Source organism: Bos grunniens, chromosome 1 (genome assembly GCF_055505025.1).
Source record: "Bos grunniens cultivar Pamir isolate PY7600 chromosome 1, Bosgru_T2T1.0, whole genome shotgun sequence".
Taxonomy (NCBI): domain Eukaryota; kingdom Metazoa; phylum Chordata; class Mammalia; order Artiodactyla; family Bovidae; genus Bos; species Bos grunniens.
In genome coordinates, this window is record NC_141165.1 from 4110391 (window position 1) to 4130513 (window position 20123).

A 20123-nucleotide genomic window follows, 5' to 3' on the forward strand; every position below is an offset into this window, starting at 1 on the left:
CTCCTGCATTGTAGGAGCCACCAGGGAGCCCATGTGGGGTTGAAATGAAGTGGGACTGACTTGGCAAAGCTGAGGATTAGGAGAGTTTCTATGAGGGTCAAGAACTGTGAGTTTTTGGGGGTAAGAATTAGAAGTTCTGGCACCACTGGGCCCCCCGAGCCCCTCAGTAATAATCTGACTGGGAGGAGAGGGTGCCGCTCTCCTGGTGAGGTGGGGCTTCCACCTCCTTGTCCATCCCTGGCTCTCTGTCTTGCTTACCCTATCCATCGGACCCTGGGGCCTCAAATCCTGGCCTTGCGGTCTGTCCCAGGCCCAGTACAGGTCACAGGATGAGACCCAGCCTCTGCTCGGGCTGGAGAACTGGGGCTTTGCACGGCGGCGGGACGAGTACCCACTTGGGATGGAGGTGGCTCCCAGAGCATGGGACCCCGGCTTGCATTCCGAGCACTGTTGGTGAAGTTTGTGAGACAGGACAGTTGAGAAAGTGGAGAGGAAAGTGTGACCTTCGAGTGGGTGCCGAGCCCTAGCCTGGAGAGTCACGCTGGCCAAGACAGTCCAATCGGGCTCTCTCCTTCAGCAGTGTGGTTTTTGAATAAGTGCGTCCTTGTATGTTGGGCTGTGCTGAGTCTCCGTGGCTGTGCGTGGGCCTCCTCCAGGGGTGGCGAGCAGGGCTCCTCTGGAGTTGTGATGCGTGGCTTCTGGTTGCGTGACTCGGTGTGTTGCAGAGCCGGCTCTGGGGTGCTTGGGTTTCAGTGGTCGCAGCTCCCAGGCTGGAGGGCGCAGGCTCGGTAGTTGGGGCATGCGGGCCTAGTTGCTCCGAGGCGTGGGGGATCTTCCCAGAGCAGGGATGGAACCCGTGTCCCCTGCATGGGCCCGTGGACCCTTAGCCAGCAGCCAGTGGGGAAGCCCTTCAGCGGGGAGTCTCGTCCGGCCACGCCAGCGACAGGTTCTTTCCCCCGCCTTTCCGTCTCTCCACCAGCCTGCCTGCCGTGTGATTGTTGCTTCTTTTGACTCTGGTTGGGAGGACCCTTTCAGTTCACGCTGGAAATATTTATTCTATTCTCCGATGTCCTTTTCTAGTTAGAAACTTATACCTTAGTCTCCAGATCGAAATATTAACATTGTCGCATTTGAAAGTTGGATGCTCCTTTGGAATGGCCTGTCAGGGGTCTTCGCTTTCAAAAGAAGGGACCCAAGAGACAGGGTGGGAATTACATGAATCACCCAAGGTTATGTAATTTGTAAACAAAATCAGGCAAATATTACAAAACAAAAATAGTGGAGAGGTTATTCTGATGGGAGGGGTGGGGAAAATAGACCAAGAGGCCACTTTGGTATGTTCCAAACACGTAAGTCATTCTTTCGTTTGTTTTCCCAGTAATAATATTGGGGAATTGGTCACTTTACAAGAACAGGGCTTTTTTTTTTTTTAAGGTTAAGGTTCAAAAAGAAACATGGAATTAAGGCCTTTAATCATATTTACCATAGGGACCTTTTTTTTTTAATTGCCATAAGATGGTTGAGATTCATTTTTATTTGTTTTTTTAACCATGAAGATCAACTTACTTTGACAGCACACATACCAAAAATTAAAGCCATAAAATCCCTTGAGTTTTGACAGGAAATGCATCTTTAGATTTGGAGATAAAAATTTTAAAGATGTTATGTTTTATTCAGGAAGCGTTTAGCTGTAACGTGGTTGATTGACTAATATTTTTAGTGCCCTGACTGGCGGGGTGGAGGTGAAGGCGTGCGGGGGGTTGGGGAGGTTCAGGGCTGATCTGTCCTCGGCGTCTGCGGCCAGCCGGGCCCCGGGGCCAGCTCTCGGTCCTCAGTGTCTGCGGCCAGCCGGGCCCCGGCTCTCGGTCCACCACTCCCCGCGCCACCAGGCTCGGCCATTTGGAGCCTCATCGATTACACATGCGTCATCCCGTGTGATTCCTACATCAACTCTGTGATGGAAGTAATCTCCGTTTTATGTGCAGAAACTGACCATTCACATGTCTGGGGTTGAGGCCAGTCAGGAGCGTAGCTGATCCTAGAATCCCAAGGCTTCTAAATGCATTGACTAAAAAAAAAAAAAAAAAAAAAGCATTGACTGCTTTTATTTTATTGTTTTAATTATAGGATGATGTGTAAGAGGAAACACATACAAATGATCAAAATTTTGGTACAGGCTTATTTTATCATTGCAGAAAGAGTCTAAGATACTTGAAACATTTATCAAATACCAACCTGTAGAGACTTACTTGAAGGTCTCATCTTTGATGACTCACAGATGCTCTTTATGTACAGTTTCATCAAAGAGGAGGGTGGTCTCCATGCTGTATGGTATTTTTAGGTTTGATGGATATTATAAAATTACCCTCCAGAAAGGTGGCTCAGAAGGTAAAGAATCTGCCTGCAATGTAGGAGACCCTGGTTCGATTCCTGGGTTGGGAAGATCCCTTTGGAGGAGGGAATGGCAACCCACTCCAGTGTTCTTGCCTGGAGGATCCCATGGACGGAGGAGCCTGGCGGGCTACTGTGCATGGGGTCGCAGAGAGTCCAACATGACTTCTTCCAAGGTGCTGCCCTCCAGGAAGGCTTACTCCTGCCAAAAGTCCATTCAGGTTTTTAAATGAAACGCCCAGTGTCTGTGCCACACACACACTTCAGTTGCTTCGTCATCTGACAGCGGGGGAGACCCGCCCCTGGTTCCTTTTACACAGGCCCACTCCCGTTGTTTGCAGGGCCCCAGACAAGAGTGCAAGAGATGCTGGACTGGTCTGGCACTCGGGTGAGGCAAGCGAGGCAACATGTTTTAAAAAGAGGAGATCTGGAGCAGTACCGTGTCGAGCTGTACTGGAGCTTGAGGCAAAAGGAAAATCGATAACACTGATCCTATCTTTATTAACATTTCTGATAGTGCGTTCATTGTGGACTTCGGGTATTCATTTTCACTTTTAGCATATTGCATTCAACATTGATTTGTCCTGGTTGCTGCGTTTTGGTGCCCCTTGAATTTTGCACCTGCAGCAGTGTCTCCTCACCTGCTCTCTGCTAGTTTCTATGCTGCCCTGTGCCTGGGGTGCCCGGGGATTGGGGAGGGGGTCTGTGCAGGGCCCACGGTGGGCCTGGGGCTTCCAGGGCAGGGACCACCAGGGTCTCGGCTGTGCGGGGTTGGAGCGTGGGTCAAGGTGGGTGTGTGCCCTTAGATCCGAAGGTCCCCTGCCCAGTGGAGGAAGACCAAAGGAAACTATCTAGAAAATTACTCCTGTTGTTCAGTAACTGAGTCGTGTCTGACTCTTTGCAACCCCATGGACTGCAGCACACCAGGCTCCTCTGTCCTACACTATCTCCTGGAGTTTGCTCAAATTCACGTCCGCTGAGTCGGTGATGCCTTCCAACCATCTCATCCTCTGCTGCCCCCTTCTCCTTTTGCCTTCAGTCTTTCCCAGCGTCAGTGTCTTTTCCAGTGAGTCAACTCTTCGCATCAGGTGGGCAAAGTATTGGACTTAGGCTTTAATCTCCTGGAGGGGTTGTGAATACATGGGAAAAAAAGTGAAAGTGTTAGTCACTCAGTGAGCCCAGCTCTTTGCAACCCCTGAGTCACTGAGTTAGGGACTCAGTCGTATCCAGCTCTTTGCAACCCCATGGACTGTAGCCCACCAGGCTTCTGTGTCCATGAATTTTCCAAGCAAAAATACTGGAGTGGGTAGCCATCCCCTTCTCCAGGAGATCTTCCCAACCCAGGGATGGAAGCCAGGCCTCCTGCATTGCAGGAGGATTCCTCACCGTCTGAGCCACCAGGGAAGATGTATATGGCTCCAGTTCTGATGCAGTAGGTCTGGGGTGGTGCCCGAGAGTCTCCGTTTGTAGTGACTCTGCTGCTGCCCAGAGGGGCAGGCGTAGAGGAAGCCTGCTCCGAAGCCAGGCTCCAGGGCAGCAGCACCCCTGGCCTGCTGCGTTTCTGTGCCTGGGAGTACGCTCTTTCCAGACTTACATTCAAGTTTTGTTTTGTTCTGTTTTTTTGTAAATCTGACACCTTATCTAGAACTACTCTTAAAGGGAAACATTGCATGCTTTCCAGCTTTCTCCATCAGCCTTATCTTTGTCAGTGTTATCATGGCAATTTCTCCAGGATGCTGGTCATTTGCTTTAGAATAAAACACTGCTATAGATTTTCTTTTCGTATAAATTTTGTGTGTGATGTGTGGAATGAGAGTTATAGTGTCTGACTTTAAGTACATTCTTAAGTACCCTTAGATTGCATCTTTAGCTTGTTTTTAAAGTAACACATTATTTTTTTAAATACATAAAATTTTTAAATAATATTTTTATTTATAAAGAAGAAAATTAAAATGTCTCCTAAGCTCCACCCAAACGATTACTGTTGACGGTAATAGTGTTGAAAGTACATAATAAAGTAAAATCTACCTTTCCACCCTCCGCTCCCTTCTCCAGTCTCTCCAATATCGATGTTTTTGTGATTTCTTCCAGAAAAGAGAATTTCGCTCGTGTCTCTCTCTCTTCCATTTTCTTTATATGTTAGTATCCTGTGATGAGTACTGCTAGACCCCCTGACTCTTAACTTAGTCGTGGGTCTCAGACACGTTTTCATAAGCGTGTAATCCTCTTAACGGTTCATAGGATTCATCACTGGGGTGTCCCAGTGTTGAGCTTGCCCTACAGTGAGGAGCCCTTCGCCTCTTGGTGTTGGCAGTAATCCCGTGGTGAGCATCTTTGCGCATGTATCTTGAGACACATCTGTGTGTCCAGCGTAGGCATAATACCCAGTGGTGAGGCTGTTGGATGCAGGGTGAATGCACTTTTAAGACTGAAGGCAAACACCACACGACCCTCTGCAAAGGTTCTCCCCTGTCAGCCACGACGAGCGAGACTGTTGCCCCAACGTTCTTGCCCACGATGAGTATCATAGAAGTAAAAGGAGAAAAGAATCTATTCAAATAGCAATAAAATATAAAATAACTAGGAAGAGATTCATAAGTGTGCAGTAGCTATGTGAAAAAAATTATAATATGCATCTGAGGGACCCCAAAAAGTCTTGAATAAATGAAAGTCATGCCATGTTCTTGGGTGGAAACTTGTGGCACGATGAAAATATCCATTCTCGGGGTGTTGACATTCTTAACTTTCTCTAAAGTATTGTTTGGCTTCAATTTCCAATTCCTATGGATTAAAAAGAAAATCAGATAGTCTGAGGGGAGAGTGATAAGTTAGGAATTGGAGACTAATATATCAAACTACTATCAACAGGGACCTACTGTGCAGTACAGGGAACCATATTCAGGATCTTGTAATAACCTATAATGAAACAGAATTTGAAAAAGAATAGATATATTGAGATATGTATAACTGAATCACTTTTCTGTACACCTGAAACTAACACAATATTGTAAATTAACTATATTTCAATTAAAAATGAGTAAAAAGAAGAAAATCCATTCTCAGCTATAATGTGAACATGATCTGATAAAAATAGCAACAAGATTTTTTTGAGGGGTAATTTAATGAACTTATTTTAAAGACCACTCAGAAAAACAAATAAACAGAAAGATTCAGAAGATAGGAAGATAGGAAGATTCAGAAAATAGCATGACCAGATTTTAAAACATAATATAAACACTTTAAAACCTGTATAATATTTATATGCATAACATGAGTTTTGCCATGAAGAATTTTTTTTTAAATAAGTTGAATCTGTCAATCTTGCCTTCAGTAGCTTCTAAGTTTAGATCATAGAACAAACCTGTGTTATAAAACAATTCTCTGCTGAATTCCTATAGCAATATTTCATTTTTTACACGTGAATCTTGGTTCATTGGGAATTTATGAAATGTGAATTCAACACTTCCCATCCACCCCCAGTTTGTCCACTTTTTCTCACTGATTTGAGATGTGGTCTTTATCATGTATTGTATTCCTAAGTATATTTAAGTTTATACCTGTGATCCATTAGATTAGACCTATAGATCCATAGATTCTAATGCGGGTTTGTGCTATAATCTAGACTTAGAAGTTACTGAAGGTGAGATTGACAAGTTCAACTTCATTTAAAAAACATTTTTCATGGAAAACTCATGTTATGCAAAGTCAAAAGACAAACGAATTGAGAGGTATTTGCATTATCACAAATAAGAACTGGATTTCCTAATATATGAAGAATTACAAACCAACAGATCAATAACCCAGTTGACAACTAGGCAAAAATTATGAATTAACAGAAAAGACAACATAAATAGCATTTAAACTTGAAATGTTTAATATGAAAAAAGTACAAATTACATAACAAGAGAACTATGAATTACCACCTCCTAGGAATCATCTTTTCACTGTGACAGTAGCCAGGGCGTGGGGAAAAGAAGTGGGCCTCCCAGGTGGCACCAGTGGTCAGGGACCCACCTGCCGAAGCAGGAGACGCAGGAGACGCGGGTCTGCTCCCTGGGTGGGGAAGATCCCCTGGAGGAGGGCGTGGCAACCCACTCCAGTGTTCTTGCCTGGAGAATCCCACGGACAGAGGAGCCTGGCGGGTTACAGCCCTTGGGGTCACAAAGAGTCAGACACGACTGAGTGACTGAGCACAGTTGATAAAAACGGATATAAAATTGGGTTATAAACAGTATTCTACCGTTTGTGTAAAAAGTGAGAAATGTAAACATATTTACTTGTGTACAAATTTAGCAATTGTTAACATGTGTACAAAAAAGTGGGTAGTATTGATTGCCCAAAGGGAAAAAGACTAAGACATGGGGGATGGGGCAGGAATGTACACTTTTCACTCCAATCTGTTAACTTGTGAATGTTGTCTGCCCTTCTCCAAAAGATTTTAAAATCATTCAGTAGGCGAAAAACATTTATTTATTGTGATATGCAGAACTCTAATCGAGTTAATTTGAGTGTCCTTTCAAATAGTGATTACCTTTTTATGCTTTTTAGACAGTTACCTGTTCATCTATTTTGCCCATTTTTCTTTTCTTTCTTTTTTTTATTGTTTGTTTTGCAAACTAAGGAAATAACCCCTTTGTCCTAAGTGGCTTATCAGTGTTGGTCCAGTTTGTCTTGGACTTTGTTTTGCTGCTGCTTTTTGCTGCACAGCAGTTTAGATTTGTGTGCAGCTGTCATCGTCTCCTGATCCTCCTCCTCCTTCTTTTCCTTCCCTCTTATCTTTTGAGGGGGTGGAAGTGATTTTTCCAGTGTGATCTCTGGGAAGTTTGGCCCTAGATTCAGTTCAGTTCAGTTCAGTTCAGCCTCTCAGTCGTGTCTGACTCTTTGCGACCCCATGGACTGCAGCATGCCAGGCCTCCCTGTCCATCACTAAGTCCATCCTGGAGTTTACTCACACTCATGTCCGTTGAGTCGGTGATGCCATCCAGCCATCTCATCCTCTGTCGTCCCCTTCTCCTCCTGCCCTCAGTCTTTCCCAGTAAGTCAGCTCTTCGCATCAGGTGGCCAAAGTATTGGAGTTTCAGCTTCAGCATCAGTCCTTCCAATGAATATTCAGGACTGATCTCCTTTAGGATGGACTGGTTGGATTTCCTTGCAGTCCAAGGGACTCTCAAGAGTCTTCTCCAACACCACAGTTCAAAAGCATCAATTCTTCGGCGCTCAGCTTTCTTTGTAGTCCAACTCTCACATCCATATGTGACTACTGGAAAAACCATAGCTTTGACTAGATGGACCTTTGTTGGCAAAGAAATGTCTCTGCTTTTTATTATGCTGTCTAGGTTGGTCATAGCTTTTCCTCCAAGGAGTAAGGCTCTAGACTGAGACCATCCGGTCGTCACTGCCTATGGATGAGTTGGAAATTAACCAGTAGTTTGTAGGTTTCCCTGAAGACAGTAGTTGAGAAGGGGACAGGCTCTTGAGTGGGAGGTGACCTGGAGGTTTTCTGCTGCGCCGAGTGGCGCGGGTCGTGGGCAGGGCGTGGTGGCCAGGTCGGTGGGTCTCTGATGTGCCTCCCCTTCTCTCTCTCCCAGCTGAGCTCCCACGGGCCTCAGCCGTGAGGCTGGCCTCCCTCCGCGACCTGCCTGCCCAGCTGCTGGAGCTGTACCAGCAGGGCTTCTCACTGGCGGCCCTGCACCCCTTCGTGCAGCCGACCCCCGAGCGGGAGAAGACGCCCCTTGAGCACATCTTCAGGGCCATCTTGATCAAGAAGAACGACAGGTAAGGCCCCTGAGGGCGGGTGCTCAAGCATCACCAGGTGTTTGGGTGTGTGTTGGATGGAGGAGGGGCGGGGGAAGGGGCCTACGGTATAATGCCCCTGCGGGGGGCGCGTGTGTTTGGGCGGCTGCCCTGGGGGCTCAGGCAGTAAAGAATCTGCCTGCAGTGCAGGAGACCCAGGTTCAGTGCCTGGATTAGGAGGATCCCCTGGAGGAGGGCATGGCAACCCACTCCAGTACTCTTGCCTGGAGAATCTCATGGACAGAGGAGTCTGGCGGGCTAGAGTCCGTGGGGTCGCAGAGAGTCAGACACGACTGAGCGGCTGAGCACCACGCATGTGTGTTGGGAGTTTACATCTGTTTCCAGTGCCTCTGCCCTCTGACGGGTTGAGACCAAACATCAGACAACTGAAGAGTTTCATAGTGTCCCGCAGCTGTCCACACCAAGCGACAGAAGTAGGGAATTCACTTCGCAGCCTTTTCTTCTTTTAATTTACTGGATTACACTCAGCTAGAAAAGTGTCTCCTTGAGGACGTGCACTCCCAAAAAGAAATAGCTAGTAAAACTATAATACTCTTAATCTGAAAAGCGTGGCTTGGAGAACACACTAATTTTGGTTAAAGGCTGTATGCAAATTTTATGTCTTCCCCCAAACTCTAAAAATACTTGAACATTCTGTCAGTACATTCTATCAGTCCCTTGGGAGGAAATACAAAATTCACTTGAATTAAATGCTCTGATTGATTTGGTCTTGATTTGGATTTTCAAGGCTTGGATGATGTTTTTCAATATGGCTTGTCTAGTAATGCTTACTGTTACGTTTTTATTGGGTCTAATTAGGAAAAGGAGAGGTGGAGATTAGTTTTTCAAAAGGAGCTTTGTGAATTTTAAATGCTTTTAAAAAAAACAATGAGGGGCATGGAGGGATAAGTTAGGAGTTTGGGACTGACACATACGTACTTCTGTATATAAAATGTGGCTTCCTGCGTCGCTCTAACAGTAAAGAATCTGCCTGCAATGCAGGAGCCTGGGTTTGATCCCTTGATCGGGCATGGCAACCTGCTCCAGACTTCATGGAGAATTCGATGGACAGAGGAGCCTGGTGGGCTACAGTCCATGGGGTCACAAAGAGTCAGCCACGACTGAGCGACTAGCACTTTAACTTTCATATATAAAATCGACAACCAACAAGGACCTACTGTATAGCACAGGGAGCTCTACTCAAGGTTTTATAATAACTTATAAAGGAAGAAATTAGAAAAAGAATATACAAAGAATTTAGATATACATGTATATATATGTAAAACGTTGGTGTACGCTTGAAACCAACACAGCATTGTAAATCAACTATACTTCAATTTAAAATGAGTAAGTCAAAACAATGAAGATGGGCTACAAAGCACATTATATTTCTGCTGCTTTCATGAAAGCAAAAATTGAAAGCTTGGCAAAGGAAATCGGATCTGTCTTTTGGCCAGTTATCAGGGAGGAATGACAACTTGTGCTGTATTTTATGGAGCATTTTGTGTGGTATTTCATACAGCAAGTAGGACAGCTGTCCGTCTTTCTCTCTTGCTTTGCCTGCTGAACAGACGTTTGGCGGGTGATCTCACGAGGGCCAGCTGGGGGACCAGAGGCTGTGTGACAGAGCCCCAGCCCTCTTTCCTGGCCAGCAGAGCTCTTCAGCTTTTCACAGCTGATGGAGCCCTGTGTCAGTGTGTGTTAGAATTTGAAGTGAAAGGGGGCGTCCGCCTCTGCTCCTGCCCAGGATTGCCGTGGTTTCTGCAGAGCGAGACTTTCCTTAGCATCTGCTCGTTTTGCATGTTGCTTTCTTCGTGTTGAACGGTGGTGGGTCAATCTCCAGTCAGTCACAAGATGAGATTGTCTGGGAGCCCTCGTGGCTTTAAGGCCCTCCGACACACAGGGCGTGCATGGTAGCAGCAGGTCACTCTCGCCGAGTCCTCACTGTGTGCCAGGCTTTGTAGCATCCGAGCATCCTCACAGTCAGCCTAGGAAGTAGGCGCCGTCCTCAGGCACCAGTGAGATAAGTGCGAGTCACGTGTGCGGAAGCTGAGGCGCAGGCGTGGACTTGGTTATCAAGGAGGCAGAGACAGCCAGCGCCCCCCCAGGCTCTCAGCCCTGACGAGAGGCGCCTGCTGCGTCCCTGCACCCCGGATTCCTGTGGCCGAGCCCTTCATGAGAAAAGCGGAAGGGGGCGTCTTGGATTTTTAGATGAGGTGGTAATGTCAGTGCTCTACCTTTTCTCTCTATCAGAATTTCAGAAGCGAGACAAAATAAGAGCAGCTTATCTTGTGCCTTCCTGGTTACCTAAGGCATTCCCTGGGCTCTGGGGTTTCTGATCCTTAGGCCATTGCGTTGGTCTTGATGTGCGGAGGGGACAAGTCCATCCGGTCAGGACACAGGGCTGCCCCTCCGTGTAATTGCACCGCAGCTGCTAGCGCGGGACTTGCCATGAGGTCAGCAGGTCAGAAGTGAACTTGAGTCTAACGTGAAGGTGTCTGCCTTTTTTTTTTTTTTCTTCCCTGCTATGCAGCACTTCTCAAACTTTGACCTGTCTCCCGCAGATACTGTTCAGATGCAGAGTGTGAGTCACAAGGTCTGGGGTGGGGCCTGAGACCCACCTCTAACACGCTCCCAGGTGATGAGGACACTCTTGGTCCATAGACCACACTTAGAGTAACCAGGGCACGAGGACCTGACTCCTCCTTGTCTGGCTCCATGCCTGGCACTCATCAACACCTCCTGACTCCCTGGGAGAGTATTGAGCAGCAGAAAAGGGGAGAAGGAGCCCTGGGTTCTTGGTCGGAGGACCTGTGTTCTGCACTGCACCCGGCTCCTCACAGGAGGTGTTGAGTGCAGGACACATCAGTAGATGTTTCTAAGCCTCCATTTTTTAGCTGGTACGATGTGAGGTTTGTACTAAATAATTTGCGAGACCGGAGCCAACTCTAAATTTTAGTGTGACTAGATGAGGTGGGCAAGAAAGCTGCTCTGTAGGAATCAGAAATAAATGATCCCTCTTTGTGAGCAGTTCGTTACCAGCCAGTGGTAAAGCTGGGCGTTCAGAAGGGGTTCTTCTCCTTCCTGAGGGCAGGCCCTGAGCTAATGAGCTTGCTTTTCAGAAGAGAAGATGGGTCAAGCTATTAAGAAGGAGGCACGGAGGATTTTCAAGAAAGGGAAGATGGTGTGCTCCTTGGATGTGAGTTCACTCCAATCCAGAGTGTCTGGACCACCTGCCTCGGTGACTTTAATGAACATCAGCTCCTGAATAAGCAGATAAACAGAGAGAATTGCTTGGATATCTTGGTGCCAGATCTTTGCAAGTGCTCATCCCCCTTTAAAGGAAGTGCAGAAACTTGGTTATTTGCCAGGTTCGGTGATAGCCATGGTAATTTGCCATTCTCCTGGAAAACATTACTAAGAGAATTTCCCCTACTTCCGCTTCGTATTGGTGGGAAGCGGTCATTATACCGTTTTAAAGGCTAGATATTTTCTGCCCTAGCAAATGCAGTAACTCCGTGTTTTTGCATCATGAGGAAAAAGACCCCATGCCACGAAAAACAAACAAACAAAACCCAGCTGCACATTTTCCAAACCAGCCAGGAGTTTAAGTAGTAAAAATGAAGCAAAGGAGATCTTCGGTGTTAATTTTTTAATATGGGCAGTTAATGGTATTTTTTCCGCCAAGTCTGCCAAAGTCCTGATGGCTATAGATGCAGGTCAATGAAATGATTAGCTCTCAAAGAGCAGGTGAATGCCTGATTAATATTTTCCAAGTGAACTTCATTGAAAGAGTGTGCGTAACTTACTAGATTACCCTCTGCTTAAATCAAGCTCATTGGCAAGAATCATCATGAGATGACTGCTTGGAATATCAACCTTAATGTGTTGAAGTGAAAGTCGCTTAGTCGTGTCCGACTCCTTGCAATCCCATGGTGTGTAGCCCACCAGGCTCCTCTGTCCAGGGGGATTCTCTAGGCAAGAATACTGGAGTGGGTATCCTTTCCCTTCTCCAGGGGATCTACCCAACCTAGGGCTCAAACACAGGTCTCCTGCATTGCAGGTGGATACTTTACTGTCTGAGCCAGCAGGGAAGCCTTCCAGGTACCTGCAGTTTAACTGAGAAAATAAGATACCCCTCATGCATGGGAGTTTGGAAAAAGGAGAAGTCACTTCCTGCTAGAAAGAAAACTACAGAAATGTTTCAGGAGGAAATATTTCTTTTGGATAGTAGTATGTATGAAGAGGGAAGAGTTTATTTAAGTCTTATAATGAAATATTTTCTAGTGAAGTTTGAGCAATTAGAGAGCATCATTGACAGCCTAATTGTATTCTTCAGTTCAGTTCAGTCGCTCAGTCGTGTCTGACTCTTTGTGACCCCATGGACTGCAGCACGCCAGGCCTCCCTGTCCATCACCAACTCCTGGAATTTACCCAAACTCATGTCCATTGAGTCAGTGATGCCATCCAACCATCTCATCCTCTGTCATCCCCTTCTCCTTTTGCCTTAACTCTTTCCCCACATCAGAGTCTGTTCCAGTCAGACAGCTATTCACACCAAGTGGCCAAAGTATTGGGGTTTCAGCTGCAACATCAGTCCTTCCAATGAATATTCAGGACTGAACTCCTTTGGAATGGACTGGTTGGATCTCCTTGCAGTCCAAGGGACTCTCAAGAGTCTTCTCCAACACCACAGTTCAAAAGCATCAATTCTTCAGTGCTCAGCTTTCTTTATAGTCCAACTCTCACATCCATACATGACCACTGGAAAAACCATAGCCTTGAGGACCTTTCTTGGCAAAGTAATGTCCCTGCTTTTGAATATGCTGTCTAGGTTGGTCATAGCTTTTCTTCCAAGGAGCAAGCGTCTTTTAGAACCCCATGAACTGTATTATTAGTTATTGCCAAAGCATGGTACGGTAGTGTTCCTCCAAGCCCTCTGCCACTTTGACAAATATGACTTCAATCCATGAAAACCTGTGTGACCTTTTCTTCTGAAGATTTTGATAACTGCCGTTTCATCTGAAGATGACAGGTCAGACCACACATCTGACTCAGTTGTTCCTGATCTTGTGTTGAACTGAGTCAGTTGGTGACTTTGAAAACTAACTTGAGAAGAAGTAGCTGAATATGAGACACGTGATCATTAAGAGTGTCTGCACTGCCCTCTCTTAGCTCTTTCTTGGAAATAGTGGGTGATTTGTAACAGACAATATAGCTGCATTCAGTTTGATTTTGAAGTACATTTTAAGTTGTCCTTCATCTTTTCCTGGTTAGTTTTCCTCGGAACGAGTTGCCAGAGATCTTAAAACTTGATGGCTGAGGGCAGTCAGCTATTAAAATGTCACCCTGATGTTTTGTGTGTGGGGGTTTAATCCTAGGTCGTTTCATGGCTGTGGACGTTAAGTACAGAACTGCCTCGTGCTGCCCGTTCTTCAGCTGTTGAACTGTCGTTGTTCACATGCGGAGATAGTTCAGAGTGTCATCCGTGTGTTTTTTTCATCGCTAATGGGTTGGAGCCATCTGGGCGTGGGTCCCCTGGAATAATGCCTTATATGGTGCAGGGAAGCGGGACACGTGTGCCCTCTGTCAGCTGTCATCAGGCGCCTTCTGGCTTCGGCCACGGAGCGGGGCACGCAGAAGAGCCGCAGCTAATGCGGGGCTGGGATTCTGAAGCTCCGGTGGAGGGTGAAAAACGCATATAATCAAAGCCGCCCTTGAAAATCTCTTTAATTGCCCATGAAATGTAATCCTGTAGCATCTCTCTGCCTGATGAGGCAAGCTTTCTTTCAGGACTAGATCGGACTGGTGTTTCCAGCAGTGAGCCCCGTGGGGAGGAAGTCAGTTGGTTTGGGTTTATGGTGAGTGTTGGGTCACACCTGGGGTGGTGAGGTGCTCACGCCCAGAGGGGCGTTTGTGGGAACTGAGTTGGGGGAGCCACCTCTCCCTGCCCCCACCCCGCTCACGTCCACTCTGGAGCACACCAGCCTGTCGGCTAGAGTAACTGGCACTGTTTTAAGTGGTAAACGTTTCTGCCCTTTCGGTTAGATTTTCCTAAGGTGAATGTGCAAGGAAGACTCTAAAAGAGCTCCCAGCTCTCAAGAATCTTCTCCGCTAGGAGGATGAAAGTCTTCATGCCGATTGTGCGGGTGCCCAGCTCCATCTGTGGGTCTTGATTTCTCACCTCTGTCTTGGAATTTATTAACGGAAGGGCTTTAGCAAAGGAGGCCCCGTGGCTCCCGCGTGCTCTGGGTCTGGACAGATGGGCAGATTGGAGCAGGGGCCCCAGTGCTGGGAAGGGCCTTCCAGGGTCTGGGGGAGCCTGGAGAAGCGGACCCCGGGTGGCGATGACGTGGGGTGACTGGAGCTGAAGTCTGCAGGGAGATGCGGGGCCTGGGGCAGGGGCCTCTGGAGGCCGGGCTGAGGAGCTGGAACTTCATGCCGCAGTCAGTGGGGATCCAGTGCAGTGTCTTCGTTTTGTTTTAGAGGCACAGCCACTCGAAGTGCTGAGGCTTCAAAAGTCTGAAGGAGGGGAAGCCTGCAAGGGGAAGAAAGTGGGAGCTGAGAAAACAGGGTGCCCGTTATGGTGGGAGGTGATGGGTGGTTAAAGTTGGTCATGCTAAGAAGGTAGGCTATGTGTCCTGTAGGAGGAAACACTGGGTTTAATATTTAGGGAGAAAGGGACAGCCTGGAGGGAAAGGAAGAATCGAAGTCTGAGTGAGCTTCTTTTCTTTTTTAATTAATTGATTTTTTTTTCCTTCCTTAAATTTTATTTTTTTTTAAACTTTACAATATTGTATTAGTTTTGCCAAATATCGAAATGAATCCGCCACAGGTATACCTGTGTTCCCCATCCTGAACCCTCCTCCCTCCTCCCTCCCCATACCCCTCTGGGTCGTCCCAGTGCACCAGCCCCAAGCATCCAGTATCGTGCATCGAACCTGGACTGGCGACTCGTTTCATACATGATATTTTACATGTTTCAATGCCATTCTCCCAAATCTCCCCACCCTCTCAGGCTGATTCCTTTACAGTATTGTGGTGGTTTTGGCCATCCATCGATGTGGATCAGCCACGGCTACACACGTGTCCCCCATCCTGAACCCCCCCCACCTCCCTCCCCACCCCATCCCTCAGGGTGGTCCCAGAGCACTGGCCCTGAGCGCCTGCTTCATCTGAGTGAGCCCTTGACTCTGGGTGGCTGGGAGGAGGAACTGGAGAGGGCAGCGGTGGGCAGGGGAGGGGCCGTGTCTGGGTGGGGGTTCCCCAGCCGCAGACCCCAGAGGGGGCTTCGCGTTCAAGCAGCGGCAATTAAGGCAGTGCTTCCAGGAGGAGTCCGTCAGGGAAGGGGACCCAGGCAGGGAAGGGGAGGGGCTGGCGCGGGTGGCTGGGCCTCTGGGGAGCGGCTAGTCCACGGGGGGCGGCGGTGCTGGCTCTCCTGCCCCTGCATCCGGGGGCTGTTGTCTGGGAGCTTCTCGGGATTCCTCTAGGTCTGGGGCGCGTCCAGCCGAAGCAGAGCCAGTAGTGAAGCCTGCGGAAGCTGGGGGATGGGAGGGACACCCGGAACCGGGAGGGGGTGGAGGCGACCTGGTTGGGAAACGGAACGCATCCTTCCCAGAAGGAGATGAACAGCATCAGCTGGTCGCATCATATTTGTGGCTGTTGCTGGACACATACCCGCTGGGAGGTGTCCCCCGGGCAGCCAGGAGCGAGGAGAGAAGTCCGAGATGGGGGGAAGCTTCGGGGGGGCTCAGGGAGGCTGGGGTGAGGACCAGCCCACTCCTGGGACGCTCACCGTCCTGCCAGAGGCTTCCACCGCCACTTAGGAGGGACTGAGTGGCTTTCCGGGCCTTTCCTGGTGGCTCAGCCGGTAAACAATCTGCCTGCAATGCGGCAGACCTGGGTTCAGAAGATCCCCTGGAGAAGGGGAAGGCTACCCACTCCAGTATTCGGGCCTGGAGAATTGCATGGACTGTATAGTCCATGGGGTCGCAAAGAGCTGGACACGACTGAGTGGCTCGCCGAGAGCCGTGCGGAGCTGCTGTCTTTCGGATCACCCGTGTGCGTGGAGCCTGTGAAGGTTGTCCTGTCCAGCCCACCAGCAGGCCGTTCTCCCAAGTACTTAGGAGCGGCAGACAGACTGGACGGGGCCAGCTCTGGCTGCTCAGTGTCGCGAGTTGCAGACAGAGACAGTCCTTTGGGCTTTTTGCTGTTTCGCTTCTAGGAAAGCAAATCTCAAGAGCGTTCAGCTTTCCCCCTTGCTTCCCCTTCTTGGGTCGGGACTCTGAAATCTTGACGACTCTGCCTTTGTTCCAAGACAGGGCTTAGAAATGCCGGGGCCTACAGGGGCCGGGCTCCTTGCGTGGGGACCCTTTGAGCCCAAGCCTAAGTCTGCTCTGTTGTTGCCCAGAGTTCCAGGTCTTGTAGCTTTCTACAGAAAAGCCAGAAGCCTGGATTCTTATGTGAAAACTTCTCCTTTAAACTGTTGCCTGACTCCTTCAAAGAAACATGTGTGTCCCTGACCCACCCTGCCGGCTGCCTTGTCGCCGCCTTGAAGATTTCTGTGTGATGGTTGCTTGGGGCGGGGGGCTCATCACTCACCCTTTGAGCTGCATGTTCTTTCACACCCAGCAGTCATCACCCTTCCAACTCCTTTATTACTCTTTTTCGTACGTCTGCCCGCCTCCCCCTCCTGGCTCAGTCTTCTTCCGTCTTTGATTCCCGTGGTTTACTTACTGGAGTGCCAGGTGCTGAGTAGGTTTGGCCCCAGTAGAATTTTTCTGAATCAAGTGGAATAAAACCACGCTACTGTCTTTCACTGAACAACCATAAATTCACTGAAAGATGAATTTGTCTTTGGTTTACATATTTAACCAGTACCAGAAGTGCATCTTGTTAACATAGCCACACAGCGTGGACCCCAAATAATGGAACCACACACACACACTCACACAGACACACACACACACACACAGACACACAGACACACAGACCCACACAAGATCCTTTTATTGCCCAAATAGCAGTGGTTTGCCACAAAGGTGTGTATGTGTTATTTTCCACTCTTTTTTTGGTTTGTTTTTAAAAAACAGACAAAGAGTGGCCGTCAGAGGAAGGGCAGTCTTTGCACACCTTAAGTGGAGTGCAGATGCCTTCCGTCGCTGTATGAGCAGGCCCTCAAGATGCGGTTCTGCCCTTCCTGACCCGTGCCTGCCTCATGGGCACCTGACTCACAGGACTGGCCTTCCTGCACCCTTGCCTCTGCCCGGGCCTGTGATGGTTTCCATCAGAGAGGCCGCGAGGCACCTGCCCCGCTGCTGGTCTCCCTGGTAATCAAATTCAGGCCGTCTGCCGTAATGCCCCCCTGACTGGCAATCCTCTCCCCAGCCCCTGGGTGCAGAGCGAGACCCCACGCGCTGCGTGCCTTCAGCCGCATGTGGTGGGGGTTCCCTCCAGGATTGTACTGCAGACGGATGAGCCCCCCCATCCACAAAGCCACTGCTGTCTCCGTGGCCTCCTCTGTGGTCTTTCTTTGGTCGTAAGGTCTTAAAGGCAGGCAAGTGCTGGCCTTGTCAGCCTGCAGGCTGAAGCCCAGTGGTGGCCTTTTTTTGTAGCCCAGAAGATAACATGAACATTTTCGTTGGCGTTTGGAAAGGGCAGAATTGGGAAAGTACAGAATTCTGTTGGGACAGAACAGAAGATTCTTTTAAAAATTACAGTCAAAAGTGTCCTCTTTAAGTGGCCCTGTGTCTCTTCATGTCTAATTTCTACCAATTACTTTGACTCTTGGGAGAATTACAGGGCTTCTAGAAAGAGGTTTCTTAATGAAATGAAATACACAGGAGGGAGGGGTGCCTTCTGGGACGCGCCCTAGAAAATGCTCACACGCGAGCTGGGCTTCAGCCTGGAGCGTCTGACTGTCGGAATCACACGTGGGGAGGGTGCCTGGCGCTGGGCTTAGGGTGATTGACACATGCTGCTGTCGGGGGGCGGGGCGGCGGGGGGACCACAGCAGCTGGCTTATTCCCAGAGAGCAGAAATGCAGGAAGGGGGACGCGGAGTTCTTTTCTTAAATCTGGTGGGGGAAGAAGGTCTTTGTGTGGTGCGGAGGTCATTGTTTGGGGTTCCAGTTTGGGGAGGACCCCGATCTTTGCTCACAGTGCTCCCCCTGGCTCCCCGTTGCTGGCATGGGAGCATCCTTATCAGCTTTCTCAAGCTTCCTGAGGTGTCGGGAACTTGATTAGTTCTCAGGGGCTGCTGCCTCGCTCCCCACAGAGCTCTCCGGCCGCTCCGCAGACCTCCTTAATGTATTCCTCCTATTTCCTCCTCTCGCTCCAGGGTGACACCCTTCTCTGGCGTGTGGAAGTTTCAGGATTCACTGTTAATTACTGTGTTTGCACTTTCCAATCTAATATGTCGGCATATAGCCACACTCTCTTGGGGAAAGAGAGGTTCCCCTGCCCCAATCCACACCCCTAACTGGCTTGCCTGCTTATTCTTCTTCTGTCTCTCCACGTGTGGGATTTTATCCCAGGTTGGGATAAAACTGTCTGATCGCTATCCTGGATTGCCTGTGTCTTTCCCCACGTGTTCTACTTTATTTATTTTTTGCCTCCTCTGAGAGAGAATTAGCATCCTAGCGGTTTCCAGTGTTTCTCGAAGTCGCTTGGAATGGCGGAGAATAGCAAGCAAGGTGCCCAGAACGCAAAAAGCACAAGCAACTCCGTTTCTTTGAAGTTTCCTGTTGATCTTAAACCCTGTGCAAATACGACAGCACTGTGACGTGCCTGTGTTTGTTTTAGAATAAAATAAAGAAGAGCCCTCTCCTCCCACGCGTGCACACACTCTTTAAATTACAGTGGGCTCCAGGAAGGTGCGTTCTGTGGCATGTGCCTGGGCTACAGGGACACGCCCCGGTATGAGGGCCGTGTATGCACAGTGCAGGCGATCTGGTGCAAACAGTTTTACTCGGATGTTAGATTTTTGTATTTGGATGCTTATTCCATATTAAATTTAGGAACTCAGAGTGTCTTCCTGGCAAGGTCTTTTTTTGTCCTTAGTCTTTGTCAGTTAGTAGTAATTTAGATGATGTAGGTTGCTGAAGCGAACAAGGGTATCGTAGGCATTACGAGTGTCGGGGCTTGGAAGAGGCTAGCACTCGTTCAGGTTCGCGTTTTTAGCCATGAATGCAGCAGCAGGTGAGAAATAACTCCCAGATCCACATGAGTACATTATTACTGATTGCAACATTCTTGAGATTCTGATGTAATGATTATCTGTATGATCTATCCAAGCTGTTTTCTGTAATTTTTTAAATGGTTGAAAAATGGAACCGTTTTACAAAGAGGTAGATGCCGTAATGTGATTTAGTGGAGTACATCATTTCATTTGCTTCCAATTCAGCCACCATGAGGTGGAACATGAAATGGCTACAAAGACTTTAAAAACCCAATTAGTAACCGGTATTCACATCACACCTGTTTCGGAGGGCCTGAGAGTACTTTCGCCTCCTTCCTGTGTGTGTTAAGTGTTACAATTCAGTCTCACCATGGTCCTCATGAGGGTTGTTTTTTGTTTTCCTTATTTGTGGAAGATACTCTTATGCATTCAGCAGAGGTTTTAGACTCTATTTTATAGTTGGAAAATAGAGCAAGTCTTGGCATTATTCCTCACTTCTGTCTTATGTCCTAAGAAGATGAGGCTGGAGAAGTCACTGATGACCTCTCAGGACCGGAGTGCAGGCTGGGTGAGTGGGAGAGTTGGTGGAGGTGGGGCTCACGGCCCCTCTCGAGGCTCATGGCTCAGAAACGCATCGTCTTTGGTTTCAGGGCCCGGAGCTTATGGGAGGGTCCTCTGAGAATCACCAGAGTCCTCTGGGCTGTACAATACCTGTCCAGGCTGTGGGACCACGAGCCTGGTCACCCCCACGCGGGTTTCAG

General features: G+C 48.4%; 1 protein-coding gene across 7 annotated transcripts in view; it reads left to right on the plus strand.

Moving 5' to 3' along the window:
• Positions 1-20123, plus strand: part of RFTN1 (raftlin, lipid raft linker 1) — a 228674-nt gene that overhangs the window by 80293 nt on the left and 128258 nt on the right. For all 7 annotated transcript variants that reach the window (XM_086390607.1, XM_086390419.1, XM_086390685.1 and 4 more), the window contains one exon: positions 7980-8166. In XM_086390607.1, coding sequence (XP_086246733.1) covers positions 7980-8166 — 187 coding nt within the window. The remainder of the gene's footprint in view (positions 1-7979; positions 8167-20123) is intronic.